Genomic DNA, 23514 nt, shown 5'->3' on the forward strand with positions numbered 1-23514 from the left:
GACCGAGACAAATCCCTGCTTAAGTCTGGGTGACTTGACGAGGCGCAGGTAAGAACGATCGGCAGCCGCAGAGGCTTGATTGAGCCATTTCCATGGCGACGCTGATTGGCCATTGGCCCACTCACCACACTATAGAGAGAGAGAGTTCTGCCAACAGAGGTCCAAACACTGGAGCGTCACGTGATTCATGGAGCCTTCAGATAGTTCCAGGAAGTTATGATTTTTTATGTTATGAACGCCATATGTTTTCCATTTTTTTATTCATGGCTTTCGTCTTTAAATGGGTTAAAAGTTTACCTCCGTTGGTCTGTTTAGTAGCAATGAGTAACTAGTAACTTCGGGGAACTATTGAGAGCCTGTGTCACGTCATTCATAGAGCCTTCAGATAGTTCCTGGAAGTTAGGTTTTCTCTTTAAATGCAATATTTTTTATTCACTAAATGGCTTTCGTCTTTAAATGGGTTAAAAGTTTACCTCCGTTGGTCTGTTTAGTCGCTGAAACTGTGAAAAAACTGTTCCATTGGAGTCAACAGACGCAACTCTCTCTCTCAATGGCTCTGGTATTTGCACTTATTTATGACATATCGCTTTATTGCACCCTGAACTCTCTGTAGATTTGTCTGCTAAATGACGAAATGTACTGCACATGTGAGTACATTGACAAATGCTAGAACAAAATCTGCCAGTAGAGGAATGACAAGAGTACAGCTCATTTTTCTTTCACTGTCCTCTTTCTATTAAGACAGAAGCGGTAATTAAATTGGTCAGATATAGATGGAGATGTAGATGGAAAGTGGGAGGCAGAACGAAAGTTTAAAGGGAATGATATACCACCTTCTGTTGTATATATCAGTATCGCGCAGAATGTAAAAATAGACTGGTGAAATGCCCTCTATTCTTATTAATAATTCAGGGTATACATTTCATACTTAATCTTAAAGATTTTGCTCGAATTTCCAGTCTGTGTTTGGTTCTAATATAACAATTTATTTTTTATTTAATTTATAATAATATAGTTTTTTTATATATTTTATTGTATATTAACTGCATTGAATTAAAAACATAACTGAACAGTTATATATTCTTTGCAGTGATAATTTAAGTTTGTGCCACGTAATGTTTGTTTATGTTGTTATTGCAGAAACTGTCAAATGGTTCTTTAAAACAATACACAAAGCAAGCTATTCATTAGCTGAAAAGCAGCTCATAAACTTGGTTACCAAGATACAACTTTTGGAGCAAGATTTTTGTGTTGTTTATAAAGTTTTTAGTATATGGCTGGCTAATTTCTGGGCTTACCCCAGTTGGTTTTGACACATTGGCTATTGCTACATGTTTACTTCTGTTTACCTTGAATCTTTCAGACTTAAATGACTAGCTTCTATTTCGCAGGCCATCTCAAACAAAACTGTCCCTAGAAAGATTACTTGTTCAAAAATCACTACCCAACAATATACCTCCCGTTTTTACTTTCAACGCCAATAAAGAACTAGCTGTGTGTGGGCTATCTTGCCAATATCTTCTAGTATTTCAAGCAGAGTCTCAGCTAATTCTAACTGCTTTGGCTGTGACAGCACATGCTTCACAATCAAGACACGCAATGACCTCCAATGTTGTGTTCCAATTCCCATAGAATTGTCGCTTATTAGGATGCGAGTTGGAAAGCAACTGGTGTCTGCTATTAGAAATCTGATGTGGAAAGTAAAATTTGATGAGCAAATGGGGAAACTACAATTTTATTGTTTAGCTGTTTTTAACGGCTGTTTTTGGAGACTGCAAGTAATAACTCAATGTCCGTTTGGCTGCACGGCACACTGATACATTACAATAATACAGCAGTACAACATTAAATGCACTATATTTTAATCGCGTGAATTACAACAAAACAACTTAAAAGAATTGATTCTGATCAATTATTGCATTTGTTGTGCTCGCTATATTACTACCGTTTCATTTGTACGTTTTATAAAGATTTGCTTTATTAAGATTTGCAGTCACGGTTGGGTTTAGGGGAGGGCCTTTAGAACGCCTGTTTTTTGCCGTGTACAATTGACATTGTAGGAATTGACGAATTAGCCACTTTGTAAAATAGTTACAAATTCCTGTGAGATCACGCTGTCTGGAACAAATGTTAATTTCAAGTGTACGTGGCCTCATGTAATAGTGGCAGGATCAAATTGACAGTGAAAGGTCGTATATCATCTTCCATAATACAGCACTTTGTGTGTTTTAGTACCTGCTGCCCACAAAATTAGTTTAGGCTGGAAATGTACTCGAATGTGTTTTTCGTTCCGCCTGGTATTTAGATGATACGTTGTTCTGCATCTGATCTAGTTGCTATAGAAAAATATGATGGTCTGCTGCAGTAGACTGATAAACTGGCTGATAGGTGAATAAAAAGCGTTCTTGTCTCTGCCTGTGTTTTTGTGTACATGGAGGTGAAGGGTTGAGCAGGGACACATCACTAATGGATTCACATCATGACAGTCATTAATTTCCTTCATTGTTCACTCCGTCATTGAGAGCCTGCGAAATAAAAGCAGAGGAGCAGATTACATCCCCTCTCAGCCTGCATTATCAGAAACGCTGCAGTATTACTGCTGATGCAACTCTAATTACTGCAGAGGGAACAGAGAGAAGAGACCATGTTAAATCAGAAGCTTCTTTTATTGACTACCATGTGTCATTCAGAATCATATATAAATCATGTATCATTTTCAAAGGTAAACGGGAAGAGAAAAGAAAACAGAAAGACAAAACATGGGTCATTGATAAAGATTTCAGAAGTTTTATTCATATTTATAAGCGTTTCATTTTAACAGCCGCTACTGGACAGGTGGTAAAACGAGATGAAATGAATGAGTTCTGGTACGGTTTTGTAAAAATGAGAAAGTCTGAGCTGACTGGGAATAAATTGACCCAAAGTAGTGAAAAAATTCAAAAATTTGTGTTAAAATATTGAAGCAATTGAGAATTTCTTTTTAATTTATTTCCAAAATAAAAAATATCATGGTGAACAATAATGTATATCGATCAATGTGTCCTCGCATATAGTCTTTATAGACCCCTTCGGAAAACGTAAACAATGCTGGCCCAATGCTGGTCCAGAAGAATGTCCTGTTTCAGTTTTTTTACACTGCACAAACATTTAAACAAAATCTGAAAAATGTATAAACAAATAAAAATGTTAAGCAGATATTTTCAAGGTGTAATCTTTAATATTAAAACATGTTTCTGGACCAGTTTACATTTGCAAAGTCGTCTACATGAGTGCCAACAATGGTTTTTTTCTGACTCAAATAAATTAATTATGAATCTTTTTCTTTCAACAAAGTACATTTACTATAAACATGTACTTTATATTTGATAAACGCGACGATAAAATGCACAACTTTTAAAATGTGAAAGCCCCTTAGATTTCTGTGTTTTTAGGGAACAGCAAATGAAGTGTGTAATGGGCACTGTCATCTGTGTATTTTATACCATACAGATTATCTAGAAATCACATACTCATCCTGCTACCATTTAAAAGTCCACTCCGGGGTCACACAAATGTTTTTAAAATCTTGTCTTTGAAATGGATTACTTGGAAAAAAATAAGGACGAAGCAACTAATACTAACCCAGATAGGAACTCCCTCTGTTTATAAAGCATCCCAGTCCGAGACCTCAAGAAACCGTAACATCAACATTTTTCAGATGCTATATTTTTAGGTCGGGTAAAAGCAATAAATTACGATACAACAGAATACAGCCAGGAAAACTTTCCGGAATTTTTCCTTGAATCATCATTTCTAGATGCATTGTGGTCATTCCAATCCACTGTCTGTCCAGTGAATTTCATCAGGAGTGACAGTCATCCAACAGCAATGTGAAAAACTGACAGCATGTAAAAAAATTTATTTTTGAATTGATCCTAAATAAATATACTGTATTTGTCATGAATTGTGAGGGGAGAACCCAAGTGCAGGCAGACACGGATGAAGGGGTTAACAGATATACTTTAATTATATGATAAAACAGAAAACAAAAACCCACGAGGGGGTAAAACAAGACAGGATAAATAATAATGACACTAGGACACGGATTAACTAGACTGAGGAAAATAAACACTAGGACAAAACTCAACACAACACAACTAGACTCACTAAACACGAGGTAACAAGAATTAGACAAAAGCACGGTAGTATTGAAATCCAACTTACAGACTGTGTAAGGCATATAACATACAATGAACGAGCCCAGGACAATGAACACGAAGATGTTTTAAAGGGGAAACAAACACAGGATAATTACTAAGGGGCAGGTGCGGGTACTGAAACACTCAGGGAAGGTTAACGAGACAAAAGGGCGGGAAACACCGACGAGACACGAGAAAGCACATGGCAAGTCAGAATCAAAACAAAGCCATGACTTTCTCACACAAAACCTAAGGCTATGCCATGACTCCGCTGCAAGACAAAGAATAAACATGACATGATAGCGGAATCTTGACTTGTTTTCTTTGCGGTAAATGAGATCTGAAAAAATACAGAGCATCTTTATAGTTTGACCTGTTTCTCCAGTTTTCATTTTTTTCAAAGAAAAACAATATTTGTATTTGAAATTTGGCAGACATATTCTTAGTAGTTCACAGAATGAAACAAAAATTATAATTTTACCTATACACTTACCTCCAGATAGTCAATTCAGAAAAACTAAAAATAGTTTTGAAATGGTCTCTCAAATGTTTCTGTGGCTGTACAGTATATACTAAATATAAACGATACATCGCAGTAAAAGGTCATATTTACAATTTAACAATAATATAATTTGGTTTATAGAATATTTCACAGATAAATAGATAGCTAAACAATAGAGTGAGAGTATTTAGTGTCACAGTTTTTGCAATAACAATTTTCACAGTATGTAGTGCATGTGAAAAAAATATTGTTGTCGAATCATGATAAAGTGATAGTGTCGTGTAGTCTGTTCTCATTAGACCAGTCCAAATAGTCCAGTAGGCATTTTTCAAACCAAATTATTAATAAGATTATTAAAAATGGTATTATGTAAAAATTCAACTGTTTATTCATAATATGGCTATACTGAATGGTAGTGCAATTTATTTATGTTTAGCTGTTTGGACTGATATTCTGTGAAGGATCTCATTGATTTATTGGATTGACCTTTGTGAAATTTAGCTCTAAGGATCACAAACTCGATCCCAAATGTACCTTGTTACAATATGTCAAAGCGTTGGATTAAAGGCCAGACTAACTTTATCAAGGGCTGGGACGAAGTCAGGAATTGACCGCTCCTGTACTGTGGCTTTTTGCCAATACTGAATCACTGAATCAATATTTGTGGGCATATTTCCTTAAAGGGCAGTACCCTTGTAGTTTAAGGTTTGTTGTATGCAGTGCACATTCCTGTATTTTATTGCATGTTCTGCCTCTAAAAATTGCTTTCCTTTCAGCTGATAAAAAATCACGCTTTCAACTTTCTCTTTTTACTTTCTTTGAGAGAGATCTTTTCTTGTTTCACTCAAAAATAAATCTGAATCTTAAAGTAAAATATGTGGCAAGCTGTATTTCACATTGAATTTCCTTTCTTTGTACAGGTATGTCTGGGGAAAAGCAAAATACAGTTCTTACATGAAAAAGCATTCATGAGTCCCTGGCTCTTTAAACAAAGCATGCCTACAAAGGATGAAGAAATCATAAAGACTTATTGTGCAAGCATCAATCTCTATTTATTCCTTTATTCTATTTATCACACGGAAAATATCAAGGTCTTTTAAAAGGTATTTTTTTGTTCCATGAAAGAATATGGGACCGACCAAACTGGCATAATTCCAATAAATGATATGCACAATGGTAATTGTGTACACTTGAATCCTTTGGTTATGATTAAACAAAGTGTAGGTCTGTTTACACATGACGTCAGTCTCCATGTTTATTCAGACTGCACAAACAAGGAATTTCACTAGTGCTTTTAGTATTTTAGTATGCATAATCTCTAGAACACATAATACCTAGAAATTCTTAACAGAAGTGAGATGTCGTGCAGGAAACACCCAATTCTGTGCAAGGGAACACAAGAGGTCAAAACAAAAGACTATCATCAAAGCAAAACATGTTTGATTTCTGCTCAAATATAACACATGAATGATGTTTCATGTATAAACCACCTATGAACAAAGGCCCACATTCTGTACTGTATACTGAGATATGGAAATATCTAACATGTTAAATTACTTTCCTCCAGCTTTCGTTGAGATCGCAATAATGTGGTACACAGTGAAGCATCTTTTCTTAGCTTACTGCTTTTTCCAAAATAAACTCTTGTCCAATAAGAACAGCATGGATTGGCATCAGATGAAAATATTGGACACACACAAGATCCTCAAGCTGTGTTTTTGGTGGTTTACACAGTATGTAAACAGGAGCTGTGAGTCATCACATTTAGTTAGTGTTGATGAAACACTCAAATCCGTTCAATGACTGTTGGTCTTCAAACGAAATAGGCTGTGAAGAGTATCTGGATTGTATTGAGCTGTCCTTGTGTGGGCAAAAAGCTTAACAGTCAACATGGCATCTCGGTTATCCCTCATCCCTCATGGGTCTAAAGATCTCATCAAAAATGAACCTTTTGAGGTTCCTGGAGATTGCAACAGTGGGGGATCCTTAAAGGCTAATTTTTTCAATTGGAACACTCTCTTATGGCGCATTAAAGAATCAGCAGAGTTGCTTTTGGAATCCTTTTCTAGTCACCATTTCAGTAGTATTATTATTACTTTTGTTATTATTATTATATTACACATTATATAAAATGTCATTACACGGACACAGCACCATGATTCTCCATAAAATATTTATTGCGTACATGCAAAGATTTCAGACAAAACACACAAAATTAGAATAAATCTTTTTAACATCTGATTGTGATATGTATAACATAAACAAAGCAAAATAATTATGAAATAAAGCATCCCCACCCCACTTCGGCCATAATACTGTCGCAATAAAATGTATAATTCACAGATTATGCATTTATCAATTTAGATCAAACATTAGCTGTAGCATGTTCCTTCCTTGTGTTTAGGCATAAATGGAGATCGAGGATTATCCTTTCATTAAAATGATGTAGGCTTTTGACTGTTTGTACATGTTGTGGGTTCCACATTAATGGCAACGTGACCGTGACAACAAATTCAACAGAAAACACATGGAAGCTATACTGTAATATACCAAAGTAAATTTGAAAAAGAAATCAATAGATTGGTTTCAGTTTAATATTCAGTCTTTTCATGTAAATAATCTTGATTAAGATTAAACAAACTTTTACACTTAAAGGGATACAGTGCTGCACCCAAAAATAAAAATTCGGTCATGATTTCCTCACCCTCTGATTGTTCCAAACCTGTCAGATCATCCCCTACTGACTCCCATTTATCTATTTTCCCTAATATGGCAGTAAAGTAGGGATGAGATCTGACATTCTTCCAAATATCCTCCTGTGTGTTCAGCAAAACAAAGAAATGTATACATATTTGGAACAATCTAAGGGAGATTAAATGATGACCGAATTTTCAGTTAAGTATGCCTTTAAGACAATAGACTATTGCTGACTTAATGCAGCCGACAGACACAGAATGTATTAACATGTTAATATGTTATGAAGTTTAGTTCATGTACTGGACGGAATAAATTATAATAGTCACTAAATCAACATATGGTTTACCTTAATAAACAGACCGTTTATTTCTGCTAGAACAAATATATGTTTGTTTAGCCTTTGAAAGTATATGGTTCAATAAGAAAGTACAATGTTTTTAAAGTTAAACACATATCTTTATTTACATTCATAGCCGCAGGATGTGGGGGTGCTGAGTGGGCTGCAGCATCCCTGACGACGAGCAAAATAAAACTTTTTTACGGTGTTAAAAATATTGAAATAAAAAAATTTAACAAAAAAGAAATACAATAAATTGTATTAATTTTTCTTTTAAATAACATTCATTTAAAATATTAATGACTAAACTATAAAAGGTTTGAAGCCCAAACAAAGCCAGAAGAGACAGAACCTCGAGTTTGAAAGGCCAAGCGGATGAAACAGCGGACTTTAACCCGAAACCACCGAGCAGGCCTATCACCAGCAGCAGCACCTCCGAAGCAAGTGAAGCGACCGCCCCGTCTGACCTGCCACACCAAACATTCAACTTCAGTTTTCCTGGAAGACAGCATGCAAAAGAGACATTTGCGGGTTGGTTCCACAAACGGAGGTGGCTACATTACATTGAGGAAGATTATTCGGGTTTGATTTAACTGTGTAAAAGCAGTGGAGAAATGTCTCATCCGTGAAGACAGTGTGAGGTTTGAGGATTCTAGAACTGGCGGAAGGCCACAGAAAATGTACAAGCACAAAAAATCTAAACTTCATACCGATGCCAAACAAAAAAAAATCACTGCTCTTCAGAATACCCCAATTACTGCTCTTTTACCTGAAGCTTCCCGCTAAATTCAAGACACAGCAAGGCATGTTTTGGAGCTAATATTCAGGTCAGTGTTGTTCCTAGGAAAGAAAGGATTGGCTTTTAGGGGTGATAGGCAACCGTGATGGCATTTTATATGAACTGATGCTTAAATGTACATATAACCTTCCACGAGAAAGAAAGTGGATTGAGAGGAGAGACAATCCAGAGCTGTATGCATGCGCTATTCAATGTGAGATTGTGTCTTGTGCCACAACTGGTCCGAATTACGAATTACGGACTGATAAGCTGATGGAACCACAGAATTTTCTTGGATTTTACAATGCCCCCGACAGCAACAGAAAGACCCTGTTCAGGTGCTTTAAAGATGTATTTCTCCGGCTAAACATCCCGATTGAGCGTCTCCATGGATATTGTTTCGATGGAGCTTCTAACATGTAGGACGGTTTTTTGGGTGTTCAGGCATTTCTTAGAAAACTATGTCCTAGGTCCCTCTTCGTCCACTGTGCTAACCATTCACTTGACCTCGTTCTTCAGGAGACCGCCTGCGAAGTGGGTCTCATCGCAGATTCAGATGGTAATCAGTGAATCTGGAAAACGCAAGGAGCTCTATAAGTCCATATTTGGCTGTGATGAGATTACTGATTACTAGCTAGTTACTAGTTACTTTACTAGCCATATGTCCAACAAGATGGTGTATATGAACAGTAGCTGTCAAACGTGTGCGTAGTGCATACAGAGAAATAATCAAAACACTGGAGCAGCTTAAGGAAGACAAAACTGTGATCAGAGACACCAGAGCTAAGATCGGAGGCCTGCTCAGGCAGGCAGTGAAAGCTAAAACCTACTACGGACTCCTGTGTTTTTGAAGCAATAATCGAGCCGTGTGAGTCGGTGGCCAGGAGTTTGCAGTATACCAAATTCTACGAAACTGTGGACTTGGTCACAGCAGAAATAAAAGGAAGATCCGATCAAGAAGGTATGAAAACAGCAGCTCTCAGAGAAAGTGTGCTTATAAAGGCAGCAAACAAGGAACAAAATGTGGATATCGATTCCCTTCACCTTCTGTTGCACTTTGATAAAGCCAGCCTGGAGATTCAGCAGACCTCTGCACCGATTCTCCCAAGACAGTTAAAGACATAGCTACACACATATCCAATCTCCATCCACCAACAAGGGCTCTTTTCCAAATTTCAGCTGCTTCATTGGAGAGAACATTTTCCGCTGCCATCTGAAAACATGGTTACGCACAAGCATTACGCAAAACAAAACGGACCCACCTTGCTCTGATGCATGTTCAGGGAAATATACTGGATAGTTTGGACATTAACGCACTAATGCGGGACTTCAACAGCGTCAACCCAGAAAGAAAGGCCACATTTGGGGTTTTGCATGCAGGCCGGTAAGGTAAGGTACGAGTTGATTGTGCAGTTGTGTATAATCATGTGAATTGTTTGCCCATGGAGGTTTATCACAGGTTGACACAGCTGCCGCCGTGTAGCTTGTAGTTTCGTTCATCAGATTGTGCTTTGGCTTTATGCATACATAACATTTATTTTTGTGCGTGTTTGTTTTATATGTCTCATATAATCACACTGGCATCCTTCTTAATTATCGGCAGCAGTTCGCCATTTTGCTTTGTGCTTACGAAAGTACTAATCAAAATGTGCTTTAATGCATAATCAAGCACGAAAGAAATCGTAATACTGGTGCGGTTTCTGACAATGATTCAGTGACTCAGCCTTAAGCCTGTGTATACACCAGATGAGTTCCAACGTTCCAACGTTGTTGTAGCTATGTGTTGTCAGGACTCTGTCCTTCCTGTCTCGAGTCATGACATTGCCACGTCTTTCTGTTTTTTTGTGGAGACACGTGGCTTTTGTTGTTACTTGGTACCTCGTGTCTTCCTGTCATGTCTCTCAGCCCTGCCCTCATGTCTCCCGTGTTTCATCCCAGTCACCTGCTGCCACTCTCCCTGTGTAATCAGTCCTCGTTAGTGTCTCCCTTTTATCTAGTTAATAAACGTTGTAGTTTCCCTCTGTCCTTCGTTGGTGCATTGTCTTGTACTTAATATTTGTATGTACTCGCGTGTTGTACTACCCTGGTTCTCGTTGTCAAGTGTATGGACATATTATTTCATAGTTCTTGATTTGTTTTGTCCCCATCGTGGGAAGTGTTTGTTTGCAAGTTTTTGTTCATGTTTTCCCCGCTCGTGGGTGTTTTTTTTTGTATTTTGTAAAAGTTTTGTATTGTACCCTACGTCTGCCTGCATCTGGGTTCTGTCCTCCCCATTTCTGACATGTGGGGGCTCAGTTTTTCTGTTGTAAAATTAATTTGGCCAAAATAGAATTTATAAAAGTCGAAATGCTAACGTGTGCACAGTCAAATATGTTCAGCCCTCCGAACCCAAATGTCTCGGACGTCAAATACATAAAATATGAACATTTAGACAATGTTTCTGGCGTCAAGAAAACACTGTACTTATTCGACGAGATCTTTATTTACCCTTGCTGCTGTGGAAGGAACTACAGTTCAGTAAAGATAGAGGGGGGTGGAGCCACAAAGTTTGACTGACATAGCGTACCCAACGAGATTTAGTCTCGAAGGTCTTTTTAACCTTTCATTGTCTAAATATTTGTAAAACAGGCATACAGTGTGAATAATATTACAAGATTTAATAAAAAAGGGCATATGCCCTGCACAGGCTGAGCCCTATCTGTGCACGTGCCTGGTTTCCGTTATTAACTAAATTTAAGCGGCTCCGTCCATGGCACAGTCATAACTTCAGTCCTGGGAAGAAAAAAAGATCACAGTCCCAACTGTATACCACATAACAAAGGGTTTACATTGTCATTTAGCAGAGGCTTTTATCCAAAGTGACTTAAAAAGAGTTCGGGGAGCAATAAGCGATAGGTCATACAAGAGCAATAGTACGATAGGTGCTAATACAAAGTTACTAGTTTCAACAAAGGCTTGACCACCACCTGTTGAGAGAAGAGGGAGGGTTAGTGTACTTTTTTTTCTTTTCATTTGTCTGTCAAGTATTCACAGAAGTAGTTTTTTGAAGGTTATGAGAGATGTGGTTGACCAGACCACACTAGAAAGAACGTTTCCTAACTTATAGAACCTAACGTATAGTTATTTATAGAACTTATAAGTTCAACTTGGAACTTTTTTGATAATTAGAAGTTCATATTTGAACTTTAAAGTTCTTTTTCTAACTCTAAAGGTTCATTCTCTTCTAGGAATGTGCATGTTGGTTAAGCTAAAGTATAACCTTGGGTTTGTCCCTTTTTAACTCAATGAAAATAGTGTATTTTAAAGTAAAGACCGGTCATTTTCAGTTAACAACACCTAGTCCTATTAAGCGAATTGAAACATTCGGTTAAGTTCATAAATAGTTGGACAGAAACACATCTTTTGTTGTTTTCTTTATCATGGATAATTTCATCATCCACCACTTTTATCATGGCCAAGCATTTGAAGGATTGTCTGAAGGGAAATTTTGATTATATATTAAGAGAAGAAAGAATTAAATGGACCATTTAACTTTTATGCATCACTTAATAGTAGTTTTCATGATTGGTAAGTATTAACTCACGCTCGAGTTGTTCCAATTCTTTGTAAATGTTGTTGTGTTGCTGAACACAAAAAAATCTATATTTGGAATGTTGTTTGTCAGCAAAGAGTTCTTTTAGTTTCCCACATTTTTTAAAATATATCTTGTGTGGAGCACAACAAATAACAGCGTTGGACGAACTTGAGGATGAGAAATGATTTAACATTTTAGGGTGAAGAGCAAAAAACACAGCTCCACCTTCAGTGTGTTGTATTTGTTTTGACCAACAGAAGGTGCTGAAAGTTATAGCAAATATCATTCATACTCTACCAATTAGCAGCTCATGCCAGTTTTTCCATTAACAAACTGGCAGTGCAGTCCAAACTGCATAAATTATACCCTCAATGAGAGGTCACACCTGTCATTTGTCAAACTGAAAATGACAAAAACTATTTTTTTAGTTCACAGACCTTCCAAAACCTTCCTCAACCTTAGGATTGTTCAGAACAAAGAATGTAAAACCAACGCCAATATTAGCTTAATGCAGTTTATTCTTCAATGACAAAAATAAGAAAAAGATCTTAAGGTCACTGCATGGAACCACTCGTTCATTTAAAGCCATTGCCTTTAGTTTGAGCTGCCTTGACATGTGAACTACCGAGAACAGTTGTTTACATAAAACTCACATTCACTATTCTACTGATTTGGTATAGCTTTACACTCAAAACATCATCACTGAATAACTAATTGCATATGGAAAAATCTTTGTAAGATCTCCATGATTCTATAATCAGAGTTGAGAGGTCAAAGCTTGGTGGATGGATTCCGTCACATAGGCGAGGTTTCGACTGTTAATGGCACTAACATTAAGACAGCCATTGGGTAACAAGTAGATGTGTTTTCTCCGAGCCAAAAACTCAACCTGTTGAGCTAACAAGAAAACATAAAATTAACACTTTATATAATATTTTATATAATGCGTAAATGCATAAACTTTTATATATATTGTATTCTGTATTTATTCTAACTGTATATCCTGCACTTGCTAACTGCACTTCTGGTTAGACCTAAACTACATTTCGTTACACTGTACTTGTATATGTGTAATGACAATAAAGTTGAATCTAATCTAATCTAATGTTCAAATGCATACACTTGTATAGCCTGGTGTTTCTCAAAGGGAGCATTCTGAGAACGGTGGGGGGCGCAGGAGGCCAGATTTTTGAAAAGGGGCCTTCAGCTCGTGCCTTGACCTGCACTCAAAATTCTCAAATCCTGCCCCGATTTATATTTGATATATAACAATTTTATAAAGATACAATGTTTTTGTGAGTGGAAGCTGCATTGGTTTTAACCAATTAGTTAAATCATTAAACATTCCAACAAGCCCCGAGACCACAACGGGATCAACTCCTTGAGTGCACAAAACCGGAGCAAGCTATTCCTGCATGTGGCCTCCCAACACCGAGAGAGTCAAAAGAATAAAGTGGGTCGAAACACGCAGACCATCTGTGAATAGGTGTTAACATTTTGCCAAAGACATTTGTCTGTATGACTTAAAGCAGTTTGTCTTTATAGGCTATATGCATTTTACAGTTATTTGTTATGTTATGTTGAGGACCGCTGCGTAGTTTATTATATTGAGCTCCTCTTGTAGTGTTATCATTGTTTTTCCGATCTGGTAGCTCACCAATATTGACTGAAAGTGGAATAATAATAATACACTGATTATACATACATATACTGTATATGCACAACTCACCATTGAGTCCAATGCAGCAATAAAGCCCCCCAGGTTTTATTATGTTTTCCAAGCACCCCGGACAAGCCAAGAGACGCAGTCTTTCACGCAGCCGCTCACGCATTAGCATGCAGCGAACAGCCATGGCCTTCAAACCCTCTTGCCTGAAAAAACAGAAGCTTATTTGGCTGAATAAACACCATTTTTAGAGAGAATGAAAAGCCACAAATTCATCACAGAATCAGTCTTGTTACGTGTGTAATTTCACAATGGACACACAAATGGAGATGTTATGAAATGGCAATTTCTGGAATAGATTCAATAAAATAACCAGTTTGGACTCTTGTAACAGTCAGATGTTAAAATATAAAACGGGAGGTCCTGAAGTGCTTGTCTACAACCCAAAATATTTATCTTTATGTATGCAAGGCCATTCAATATTATTGTCTAAAATCTTAAACAGTTAGATGTATATAGCTACATGTGAAACATTAAGCTGGGTTGGAAAGTTTGTTGTAAAATGTTGGTAAAACTTTACAATACGGTTGTATTTGTTCACATTAGTAAATGCTTTAGCTAACATTAAGCATATATATTTTTAGCACAAATGAATCCTTGATCATATTAGTTAATGACAATACAATTATTTATTTTAGTTCATTGTGAACAATTACAGCTTTTGATTTAAAAAATGCATTAGTGAATGCTGAAATAAACATGAATTATAATTAAAGTGATGGTTCAAACATAAATAGAAATTCTGTCAACATCTGCAGTATTCATACAGGTTTTAAATGACAAGAGTAGAACACAAAATAAGATATTTTAAAGAATGTTGGTAACCGAACAACGACGGTACCCATCGACTTGCATTGCTTTTGTGTGAATAGGTGTTAACATCGTTCAATTTGCATAAAATATTTTGTGTTTTGCAGAACAAGGAAAGTCAAACAGGTTTGAATTGATAAGAGGTTGAAGAACTTGTGACAGAATTTCCATTTTTGTGTGAACTATCACTTTAATAAATGCTGTAAAGTATTGTTCATTGTAACATTGTGTGTTAACTAATACATTACAAAATGTAACAACATACCGACGTTGTTCACTTGAATACAGTTAATCATATTTTTTTCAAAATATGGGTAAATAATAATTTGACTTCGACTTTTAGCTTACCACTCGGCCAGATGGGCAGGGTTGTTCAGCACAGTGGCCACCACTCTCGCCCCTTCCATTGAAGGGCGGGACCAAAGTGTCTGAACAAGTCTTTCAGCTTGAGATTGGACAGCCAACAGGTTCTGCCTTAGCACACAAAGAAGATGCCCAACTCTTTCACCTGTGAATGCATTTATCGATCGAAATCTATCATGGCCAAGAACATAATTTAAAGGGACAGTAGACCCACGAATGAAAAAATATAGATTCTGTTATCATTTACTCGCCCTCAAGTTGTTCAAAAACTGTATGAAAAACTTTATAAACCGTTACATTAATTCTAACAGAAAACATACCGTAGAGGCCAAAGTTGTGTGAAAAAGACTGAGCGCAGAGCAATTCCAGTCCCAAAGAGACGCAGTGCCGAACAGCCCAGGCATCCTGCTCTAAAGAGCCACTGCACAATCCTTGAGCAGGAATCAGGACGAAGGGAAACAACTGACGCTTCTAAATAAACACAAACAGAAATAATTAGTCAAAAATACTTTGTCAACAGTTATTCCTAGAACCGATCCTTCCTAAACGCGGACTACACAGGTTGCATAGGGCCCCTGCCCCACCCCTTAAGTACTGAATCAAAAACACTATTGTAAACAAGTATAGCTATTTTTTTATTATTTTTTTAACTTGTGGGTTCAACTTTAGAGGAACAATTTGGAAATTTCCTTTTTAAAACTTAATTTAATTAATTACCGTTAAATACTTGAATATCACCCATTGGACGGCAGGTAATGAAATGCGCATGATTTTACAAATGACAGCGTTTGCATGTTGTGATTTCTACAAACAAACTGTTGTCCTTAAATATATTATTTATTGTTATTATTTATAAGTTTGACAAGATCAAAACATCTTCTGTTAGAAGTCTGGTGGCATGCAACCAAACTATTCTTTTATTCATTTCACAATGTTCCAAGGCCCTGTTAAGGATGAAGAAACGAGAAAGGTTTTTGAAAGTCTCTGCTGAGATGCTCAGTTGAAGAATGTCTGATTTAAAAACTTTTTCATCTTTTTATTCTGAGACCGCACCATCATGACATCTGCAACGCGTTTCCACTCCTCCTGAGAGAGGTCAGCGCCAGTGGGACTGTGCCCTGAAGCGAACAAGACCACCACACTGTGATCTGGAGCGTTTTCCAAATCATTCAGCATGTCATCCACGCACAGCCCGCTGGATTCAGCATCCCAGTACCGGTAGGATCTTACATCCTCAAATCCTGCTGCCTTGAATATGTCTGCCAGTGATTCTGCAATGAAAAACAATTGCTTGGTGTATTTTGTTGAACACTTTATGATGCTCAGACAAACTTCCAAAATATTAGTAGGATTCATCTGCAGTTTTGGTTTAAAAGTGCTGATCTACTTTTTTGATGAGATTCTAGAACTGAATCGAATGCTGAACTAACTGACATGGTACTATACCGGTGTGCCAAGTTCACAGTTTTCCTTTTTTTTAAGTATTTGTGTGCAACTTGTCAAAATTGCTTAAATAAACACAAAAATAGTGTAAATCTTACAGGTTTTTTACAGTGTACCATAGAGTTATTTTCAAGAGGAAATTGTACAAAGTGCATACAAAGTATTTAAATGGCATGTTTGGGGTTTTGGGGCTGGGTTTTGTGAGGCAGATCTGGCAACCATGATAGTACTGTATGTTTATGCAGTGTACTCACCATTACAGGGAGAGGAGAGGAAGATGGATCCACTCCAGGAAGAACTGGAGCAGCAGGTTCTCAGCAACTCAGCACCCAGACGAACTGCCCCAGTACATCCAACTGTTTGGACACCGAGCACCTATCACAATTCCAAAAACATGTTCACGAAGCCGGTTCATCTGTCCATTTGGAAGTTTGGTTCCATGTAAAACAGTCTCACATGCTCAGCAATATTACTATCATGTTATTGTGGGTCCAGTATACACAGTGTGTATACACAATGTATAGCAGACTTTTTCTTTCCAACGGATGTCTTCATTCAACGACTTGCTGATTCAATTGGTTGAAAAGCTCTTAAGAAAAATAATTCGTAGCCTGGGGTTGTCTTGGGCCTCAAATGACGTGTTAAATAGAGCACACAAAAGGAGTTCTACAACAGCAAGGTGCGAGCGATGGTGAACCCATGCAACATGAAAACCAACATTAAACTATTGTACCAGTGTGATGTTCATCAGTTCAGGGCTAGTAAAGTGATCAAAGGCTTCTGTTGTGTGTGACTAATCCTTTGGCGTCATATGTTTCCTATAACTCAGCTACACGAAAGCTTTATATAGTTTATATTTATCATTGCCATTTAATGATAGCACTGTCCAGTTTTACACTATCTACAAACAAACTGCAAATGTACCTTCAGAGCATTATCTGTGTATTCAGCTTGCCGGTCTCGGTTGATGACAAGCAAGATTGGGGATTACCATAAGCGTTCAACAATTGTGTGGATTTATATAAGAAATGCTCCATTTGTCTACTACAATGACGTCGGTTACAGGAAAATGGATAAATGTTACCCTGCTTTGCAGAATAGCTGGGCTGTCTGTGCCCAATGCAAGTTCTGTTGCCCTCCTGCTGAATTCTGGGATACCGAGGACAGGTGTATACTCTGGGATAAGAGTGGGGTCTGCAGCGATCTGCTGCTTAATTTTTCGTATCAGAGGAAGCCACGTGGTTTGTCCGTGCTCTCCTAAATACTCTGGTCACAAACAAAAATATTACGTTTATGCAGTTGACGGTGGTGTGATTTCATACGTGCAGCCGAAGTCAATGCTGCCTTCTAAACTCATCACATTATCATGAGTCACATCCCCTATAATTGGAAAACACACATTTTCTAACATTATTAAAAACTACATTCTTTTGTGCAGTTCATGTTCCGTCTATGTGCATCTGCCAGGAAACAAATACCACCAACAGAGCCCAACACAGTTTATTATAACCAATGCATTAAAATGAAGGCTATTGTGTTTTTTCCCTAGAGATACAATACAGTGCAGGTTTGTGACCAGTGGAGGGCAGAGGTAATAAAAGTCACTCACCCCTCCCTGCAAGATTGACTTTATCGGGGTGCGTGTCACGCTTGAAATCCTCTATAAACTTGACCGCGCTTGACGCAAACGGCGCGTCTCCAAACACAGACCGAGCTGACATCGCGTGCGTGCGCGTTCCGCGTTCGCACAGCAAGCTCGAGAACTTTCTCAATGAAAAGCGCTGTTTGTCTGTTGCCAAGATGCGATGTGACTGTTTCCTAGCAACGACTTGGGATGGCACTCTCGCACTGGCTCGCATATGTATTGCAGCCATGTGACCTAAATATGCTTCAAAACAAACCTGGATGCATCATGGGTTGCTGCTTTGCATCTCTAGTCATGAAAGAATGTCTTTAAGTCACAAATGGAGAAAAACAATATAAATTCTTTATTGCTTTACATTACTTGCTGTTTGTTATTAGCGGTTTTTACAAATTTTCAAGGCGAGCAATAACAAACATTTCTTCGTCCTGATGGGACAGTGTCCAGTAAACTTTGCAGAGCCACACATGACTGTTATGTAACAATCTCAACCCTCATCATCATCACCATCACCCTCTGTCATTTCAATGGGATTCACTATAAAAGGGAAAAACGTAATGTAAAAAATAAATGTAGCTTCTATATTACAACTGACACACAGATATGCGAGAATACAGACTAGAACATTTTTGTAAACATTTAAAATGGACACTATCAAGGTGCTTTCGTTTTCTAAACAACTTATTTAAAAAACAAAAAAAGAATAATAGTTCAAATAAAATTGAATTCTATAGACTGTTGTGAAGGATGTTCCAAGATAGCACAATCCAACTGGCTCACGTCTATTTGACGTTTGCATTTACATCTTAAAGACATCTGCAATACACAGTTTGCTCACCTCAAGACCTGGAGATTTGGAAACATCTGCTGCGTAAAATCATCTGCTGAACATCATAGAAAGAGCTGCTTTACATGTATTCTAAATCTTACGGACATCTTCTAGAAAGCAGACGTCTCCGAGACATATTGCAGATGAGCAAACTATGTATTGTAGATGTAAATGCAGAGGTCAAATAGACGTAAGCCAGATGTATGTGTGCTATCAGGTTGGAACCCCCATTTGACTAATTCCTCTATTGCTTCACAAATCTAGGAATCCATTTCGCAACCACTTACATGTAATATGCTGACCAGAAATATACACGGGTCCTGTTCCAGTGCACAGTTTAAAGGTGACAGGAGGTGTAAGCTCCAAACTAGAAAAACTGATCTGAAACACACCGACAATATTTGTACACCCACAGATAACATAATACATAAAGAGTAAACCATAGCATCATGCAAACGATCACATTCACCATTGGCAAACAGTGGCGCAGGGTGGCAATGGGTAACGGTTTGGATCCGACCCCGTCGCAAACAGTCACCACATGCATCTCGTCTCCTGCTTCCTCACCGAGACATATCTGTGAATCCACGAAAAAATAGTATCACTGCTTTGTTTGTGGGTTATCAGGCCCATTATAATACAAAAAGGGACCCTAAACAACTTTGATGAAGAAATTCTCAAAAGCAAGAATTAACAGATTGGCATTACGGTTTTGATGAAAAGCTGGTTCTCCAGAAGATCATCCTCTGCTTTAAAGACAGCCGTGGTATCGGAGCCACCGAGTACACAGCCTTTCATAAAAGACAACAGTGAAGTAAGAAAACATTAGTATTGTCAAAACAATGCAGGTTATTGGTTTGCATGTGCCGTATGTTTTGGTTTGCAAGCATTGGAAACAAAACTGGCCCTTTTTTTCTGCAGAGATGCAGAGAAAGTGAATATATACAGGACGGAACTCAAGCTGCTTACCCCAGACCACACATGCTTTGTCAGACACAGACGATGAGCTGGATAAATCAGACAGGCCTACTGAAAACATGGAGTCATTCTGGACAAAACAGGTTTTCATTTCAACAGGCAACCTTTCGACCAGCAACATCTCAGCAAGCACCATATTGGCCAACAACAACACTTAAAGTTTGGGCGCCGCTGTTGCTTTAAATGCAAAGCCAATGAAATTGAGAGGGAGGCGCTTTAAACGGGAAACCATTTTAAGGTGGAACGAATATTTAGGCGAATAAGAAGGAGCTGGCAGGTCACAGGTGAGGAAACGGTCATTGATTTTAAACCTCTCACAGAGTTTGTTTTCCTCTTGCGAAAGTGCGGATGCAGCTTTGCCTCGAACGTAAATGGGTTCACAGACAACCGTGAAATATCAACAACGTGCAACGAACAACCACAATAATGTATCAAGATTAAACTAAGTGTCTGTTTTGCTTTAATTCGCCACTATCATCGACGCCAACGAAGCGACAGAGCACCAAAACTCTCCAGAGGAGTTGAAAAGATGAATTGCAGGTGTTTTTCGGCTAAGAGCGTGATGCTCTAAATCAGACACCAGGTGGCGCTCTATGACTATCAAATAGGTTGCCAAGTGTGTGTCTTTCGCGCAGCAAATCTCTAATTTAAAGAGTTCTTTACACTTCAGTTTTTTGTATGTGTTTCAATAGTCAGTGAAATATTGCATGCTTGCTCTTTCCATCTAAACATGTACACAAACCATAACACGTTTAACCAAAGGTTATTCCCCTGGATACCAGGTTATTTTAGTTTACAAAACTGAAAACTTTGAAAGCATGTTTGTTTGTCAAAAAAAATATTGGCCTAAAAAGTATTGGAAACAAATTACCTAACAAAATCTGAAATGTTTTCTCAGAAATAAACTTGTTACTAAACTGATATTAATAAACATAAAATGAGTTAATCTTATACAGAAAACGTATAAAATAAACCAATAAATAATAAAATGACAAAAGCAAGTTGCGAAATATTTCACTAAAATTAACATAAACGTTTATTTAATATATGAATACAAATGCTATAAATTGTAATTATTTTATTTTGTGATATAAAATCAAAGCTGTAATAACTCTGCCTGGATAGAGTTTTAACACTGTAAGTGATTGTTTCTTTTTACGTTCTTTTCTACACAAGAATGAGTCAACCTTAGGTGAAACTCATTTAAAGCAAGTAGGTCAAGCAGTTGTTGCACAAGTATAAAACGTCTGTAGTCGTCTTTGAAGTCCTTTTTCCTTTTTAAGTATTTCTGTGTTCTATGCTTCTCATTTATTTACTACTAGTAAGATATTTGTCCACATAGAAATAGCCTACTGTAGTATACTGTACCTGATTATTCACTACAGTAAACTGCAATAGAATTTCTAGGTACTTTAGTGTTTTTAAACCTTACTTTAGTAAATATTAAAGTATACTATAGTGTTTACTAGTCAATCATTTTTTCATCTGGTTCAAATTAACCAAAACAAATAAACCGAAAACGCTTCAGTGTGTGTTTGACGACAGCTTCTCAAATATGTAAAATAAACCTATAGAGTAGCTCTGGAGATGAAGCTTGTGTTTTTTGTCCTCACTGTGATGTTCAGACACGATAGGGTCACGCGTCTTATATGTTAAACTGTCCAAGTCGCTCACTCATAAGCGCAGAACAGGCAGAAGAAATCTTTAAATAGGAGGATTCGGCTTTCGCTATTCCTTCCTCTTTTTTCAAACAAATCTTAACATCAAACAAATCACAGGGCTCTAGATTTATGGCCTCAATGCAGCCAGAAAACAAGTTTTATTTGCAAAAACTCAAATAAATAGCTGTGCGCCATCGGAGGCCTTTTCAATAAGTAGGTTCAACCAACATTCCTTCACAACTCCTTCCTGGTGGAACATTCTTCCTAACTCGGTCCGGTCAACCACATCTCTCACAACCTTCAAAAAACTACTTAAAACCCATCTCTTCTGTGAATACCTGACAGACAAATGAAAAATAAAGTACACTAACCCTCTCTCTTCTCTCAACAGGTTGTGGTCTGGCTTTTGTTGAAACTAGTAACTTTATTGTATTATTGCTCTTGTATGACATATGGCTTAGTGCTCCCTGAATTATTTGTATTCTTTGGATAAAAGCGTCTGCTAAATGACTAAATGTAAATGTAACTTCAAATGTGAACTCTAGTCGATTTACACGAGATGCGGTCTCTGTGTGATCAAAATGTGTGACTTGAATGACTGCTTTAATGAATGGATGAATAAGTTAAACCCCTTGCGCTTTAAAACAGGGGAGGAGATGGAAATCTGGATTTACCAAAGAAAACCTGTTCCAGTATTCTCGGGTTTGACACACCTCGCATTCTGAAACGGAAAACCTTCTTTTCAGAGTTAATATACTCAGAGTTTTCACTACACCTACTTTCTAAAACGGGCCCCAGTTAATCCCACACACCAACAAGCACAACGGGGTTTAATGCACAGGCAAAACTGTATCGGACGCGTGCTACACTGGGAAATGTATTTTTGCGCCAGACAGGTTTTTCGTTTTCTATGTCGTAGAATGTCAAATTTATTGGAGAGAAATGACACAGATCATGTCATTTGGCTGCATGTGCATTTATCAAGCCCGGTTTCCAATCACATGAATGGAAATCTTTAGTGGTTCACGTGTTTCTCAACACCAAGTCCTTTAACAAATATGTGGATGGACAAGCTAATGCTTTCTCCATCGGGTTTTTAGGTTTCTTTTCAATAACTGTGTGTGATGAATTGTGTATTTTGAATTGTAATTGTAATTTGAATTGTCACATGAATTCCTGTACACATGGTTGTTGTGAGCGAGTTGAACTGGTGGCTGTGTTGCTTATCAGATGACTAACCAATCTAGCCTGCTTTATGACATTTTTATCTCTTCTTTCGTGTAAAATTCCCTAAATTCAGTTTTTAGTCCTTTCAAAATAACACACATAGGTGAATCTTTAGCTGAATCCCGAATCCCCTTCTTTCAACCATTTATTTGTTTTGGAGATTCTGAGCATGATCTGATATACCTCTTAAGGAAAACTCTTCCTCCCTCCTGACTTGACGCTGTTTATTATAGCTTTGAGCTGCATGGGAGGTTTGAAGATAAGTATCTGCAGAGATGAAATGTTTTTTCACTGCTTAGACTGACCATGGTGAAGGTCAGTGACCCAGAGCAGTGTGGCATGGATGTAGCAACACTCCGAAGCAAACATCTTTAGCAATTGATGGCGTTGTAGAAATACACAAGATGTGTTTATTTAGCAAGCAAATGTGTCAAATAATGGACTGGTTACAGAGATACAGCGAGAAGTATTCGACTGGTCATGTGACGTCAACATGAGATGACTTGCTCCATGTGAATGAAACAGCTTTAATAAGGCCACTGATTTAAATTCATCACAAGTGATTCTACGTTATTTAAAACGTATTAAGTTGTTCATTTATTAAAATATTGAATACATTCTAGAAACACATTACAGAACGATGATCAAACATCAAAGTATTGTCTTTGCTTTAATGCAGTCACTTTAAACCTGAACAGTCCTAAATGCAGTTCTTGCTCTCTCTTACACAAACACAGACACACATTTTGAGACCCACACCAGTATCTTT

General features: G+C 37.5%; 2 protein-coding genes across 2 annotated transcripts; both read right to left on the reverse strand.

The window, feature by feature from the left end:
- Window positions 1–12574: 12574 nt before the first annotated feature.
- got1l1 (glutamic-oxaloacetic transaminase 1 like 1) lies at window positions 12575–18175 on the reverse strand. The gene is made up of 8 exons (XM_079468260.1): window positions 18018–18175; window positions 17493–17674; window positions 16663–16783; window positions 16019–16236; window positions 15286–15436; window positions 14951–15110; window positions 13796–13938; window positions 12575–12963 (listed from the first exon to the last, which is right to left on the reverse strand). The coding sequence occupies exons 1-8, from the start codon at window positions 18127–18129 to the stop codon at window positions 12824–12826; spliced, it is 1227 nt and encodes a 408-aa protein (XP_079324386.1). The 5' UTR covers window positions 18130–18175; the 3' UTR covers window positions 12575–12823.
- Window positions 18176–18374: 199 nt separating this feature from the next.
- Window positions 18375–20392, reverse strand: npm2a (nucleophosmin/nucleoplasmin, 2a). The gene is made up of 5 exons (XM_079468356.1): window positions 19849–20392; window positions 19588–19670; window positions 19349–19456; window positions 19167–19260; window positions 18375–18587 (listed from the first exon to the last, which is right to left on the reverse strand). The coding sequence occupies exons 1-5, from the start codon at window positions 19991–19993 to the stop codon at window positions 18538–18540; spliced, it is 480 nt and encodes a 159-aa protein (XP_079324482.1). The 5' UTR covers window positions 19994–20392; the 3' UTR covers window positions 18375–18537.
- Between the last annotated feature and the right edge of the window lie 3122 nt (window positions 20393–23514).

This window comes from Barbatula barbatula, assembly GCF_947034865.1.
Source record: "Barbatula barbatula genome assembly, chromosome: 11".
Lineage (NCBI taxonomy): Eukaryota > Metazoa > Chordata > Actinopteri > Cypriniformes > Nemacheilidae > Barbatula > Barbatula barbatula.

Coding starts and splice junctions, on each gene's coding strand:
- npm2a (XM_079468356.1), bottom strand. CDS start 19,993: ATGGTGCTTGCTGAGATGTTGCTGGTCGAAAGGTTGCCTGTTGAAATG. Junction 19,261..19,348: donor TGCGCCACTGTTTGCCAATG/GTGAATGTGATC, acceptor GGTGTGTTTCAG/ATCAGTTTTTCTAGTTTGGA. Junction 18,588..19,166: donor TTCTGGTCAGCATATTACAT/GTAAGTGGTTGC, acceptor TCCCTTTTATAG/TGAATCCCATTGAAATGACA.
- got1l1 (XM_079468260.1), bottom strand. CDS start 18,129: ATGTCAGCTCGGTCTGTGTTTGGAGACGCGCCGTTTGCGTCAAGCGCG. Junction 15,437..16,018: donor GCGTTGCAGATGTCATGATG/GTGCGGTCTCAG, acceptor GTGTTTATTTAG/AAGCGTCAGTTGTTTCCCTT. Junction 13,939..14,950: donor CCTGCCCATCTGGCCGAGTG/GTAAGCTAAAAG, acceptor CTGTTTTTTCAG/GCAAGAGGGTTTGAAGGCCA.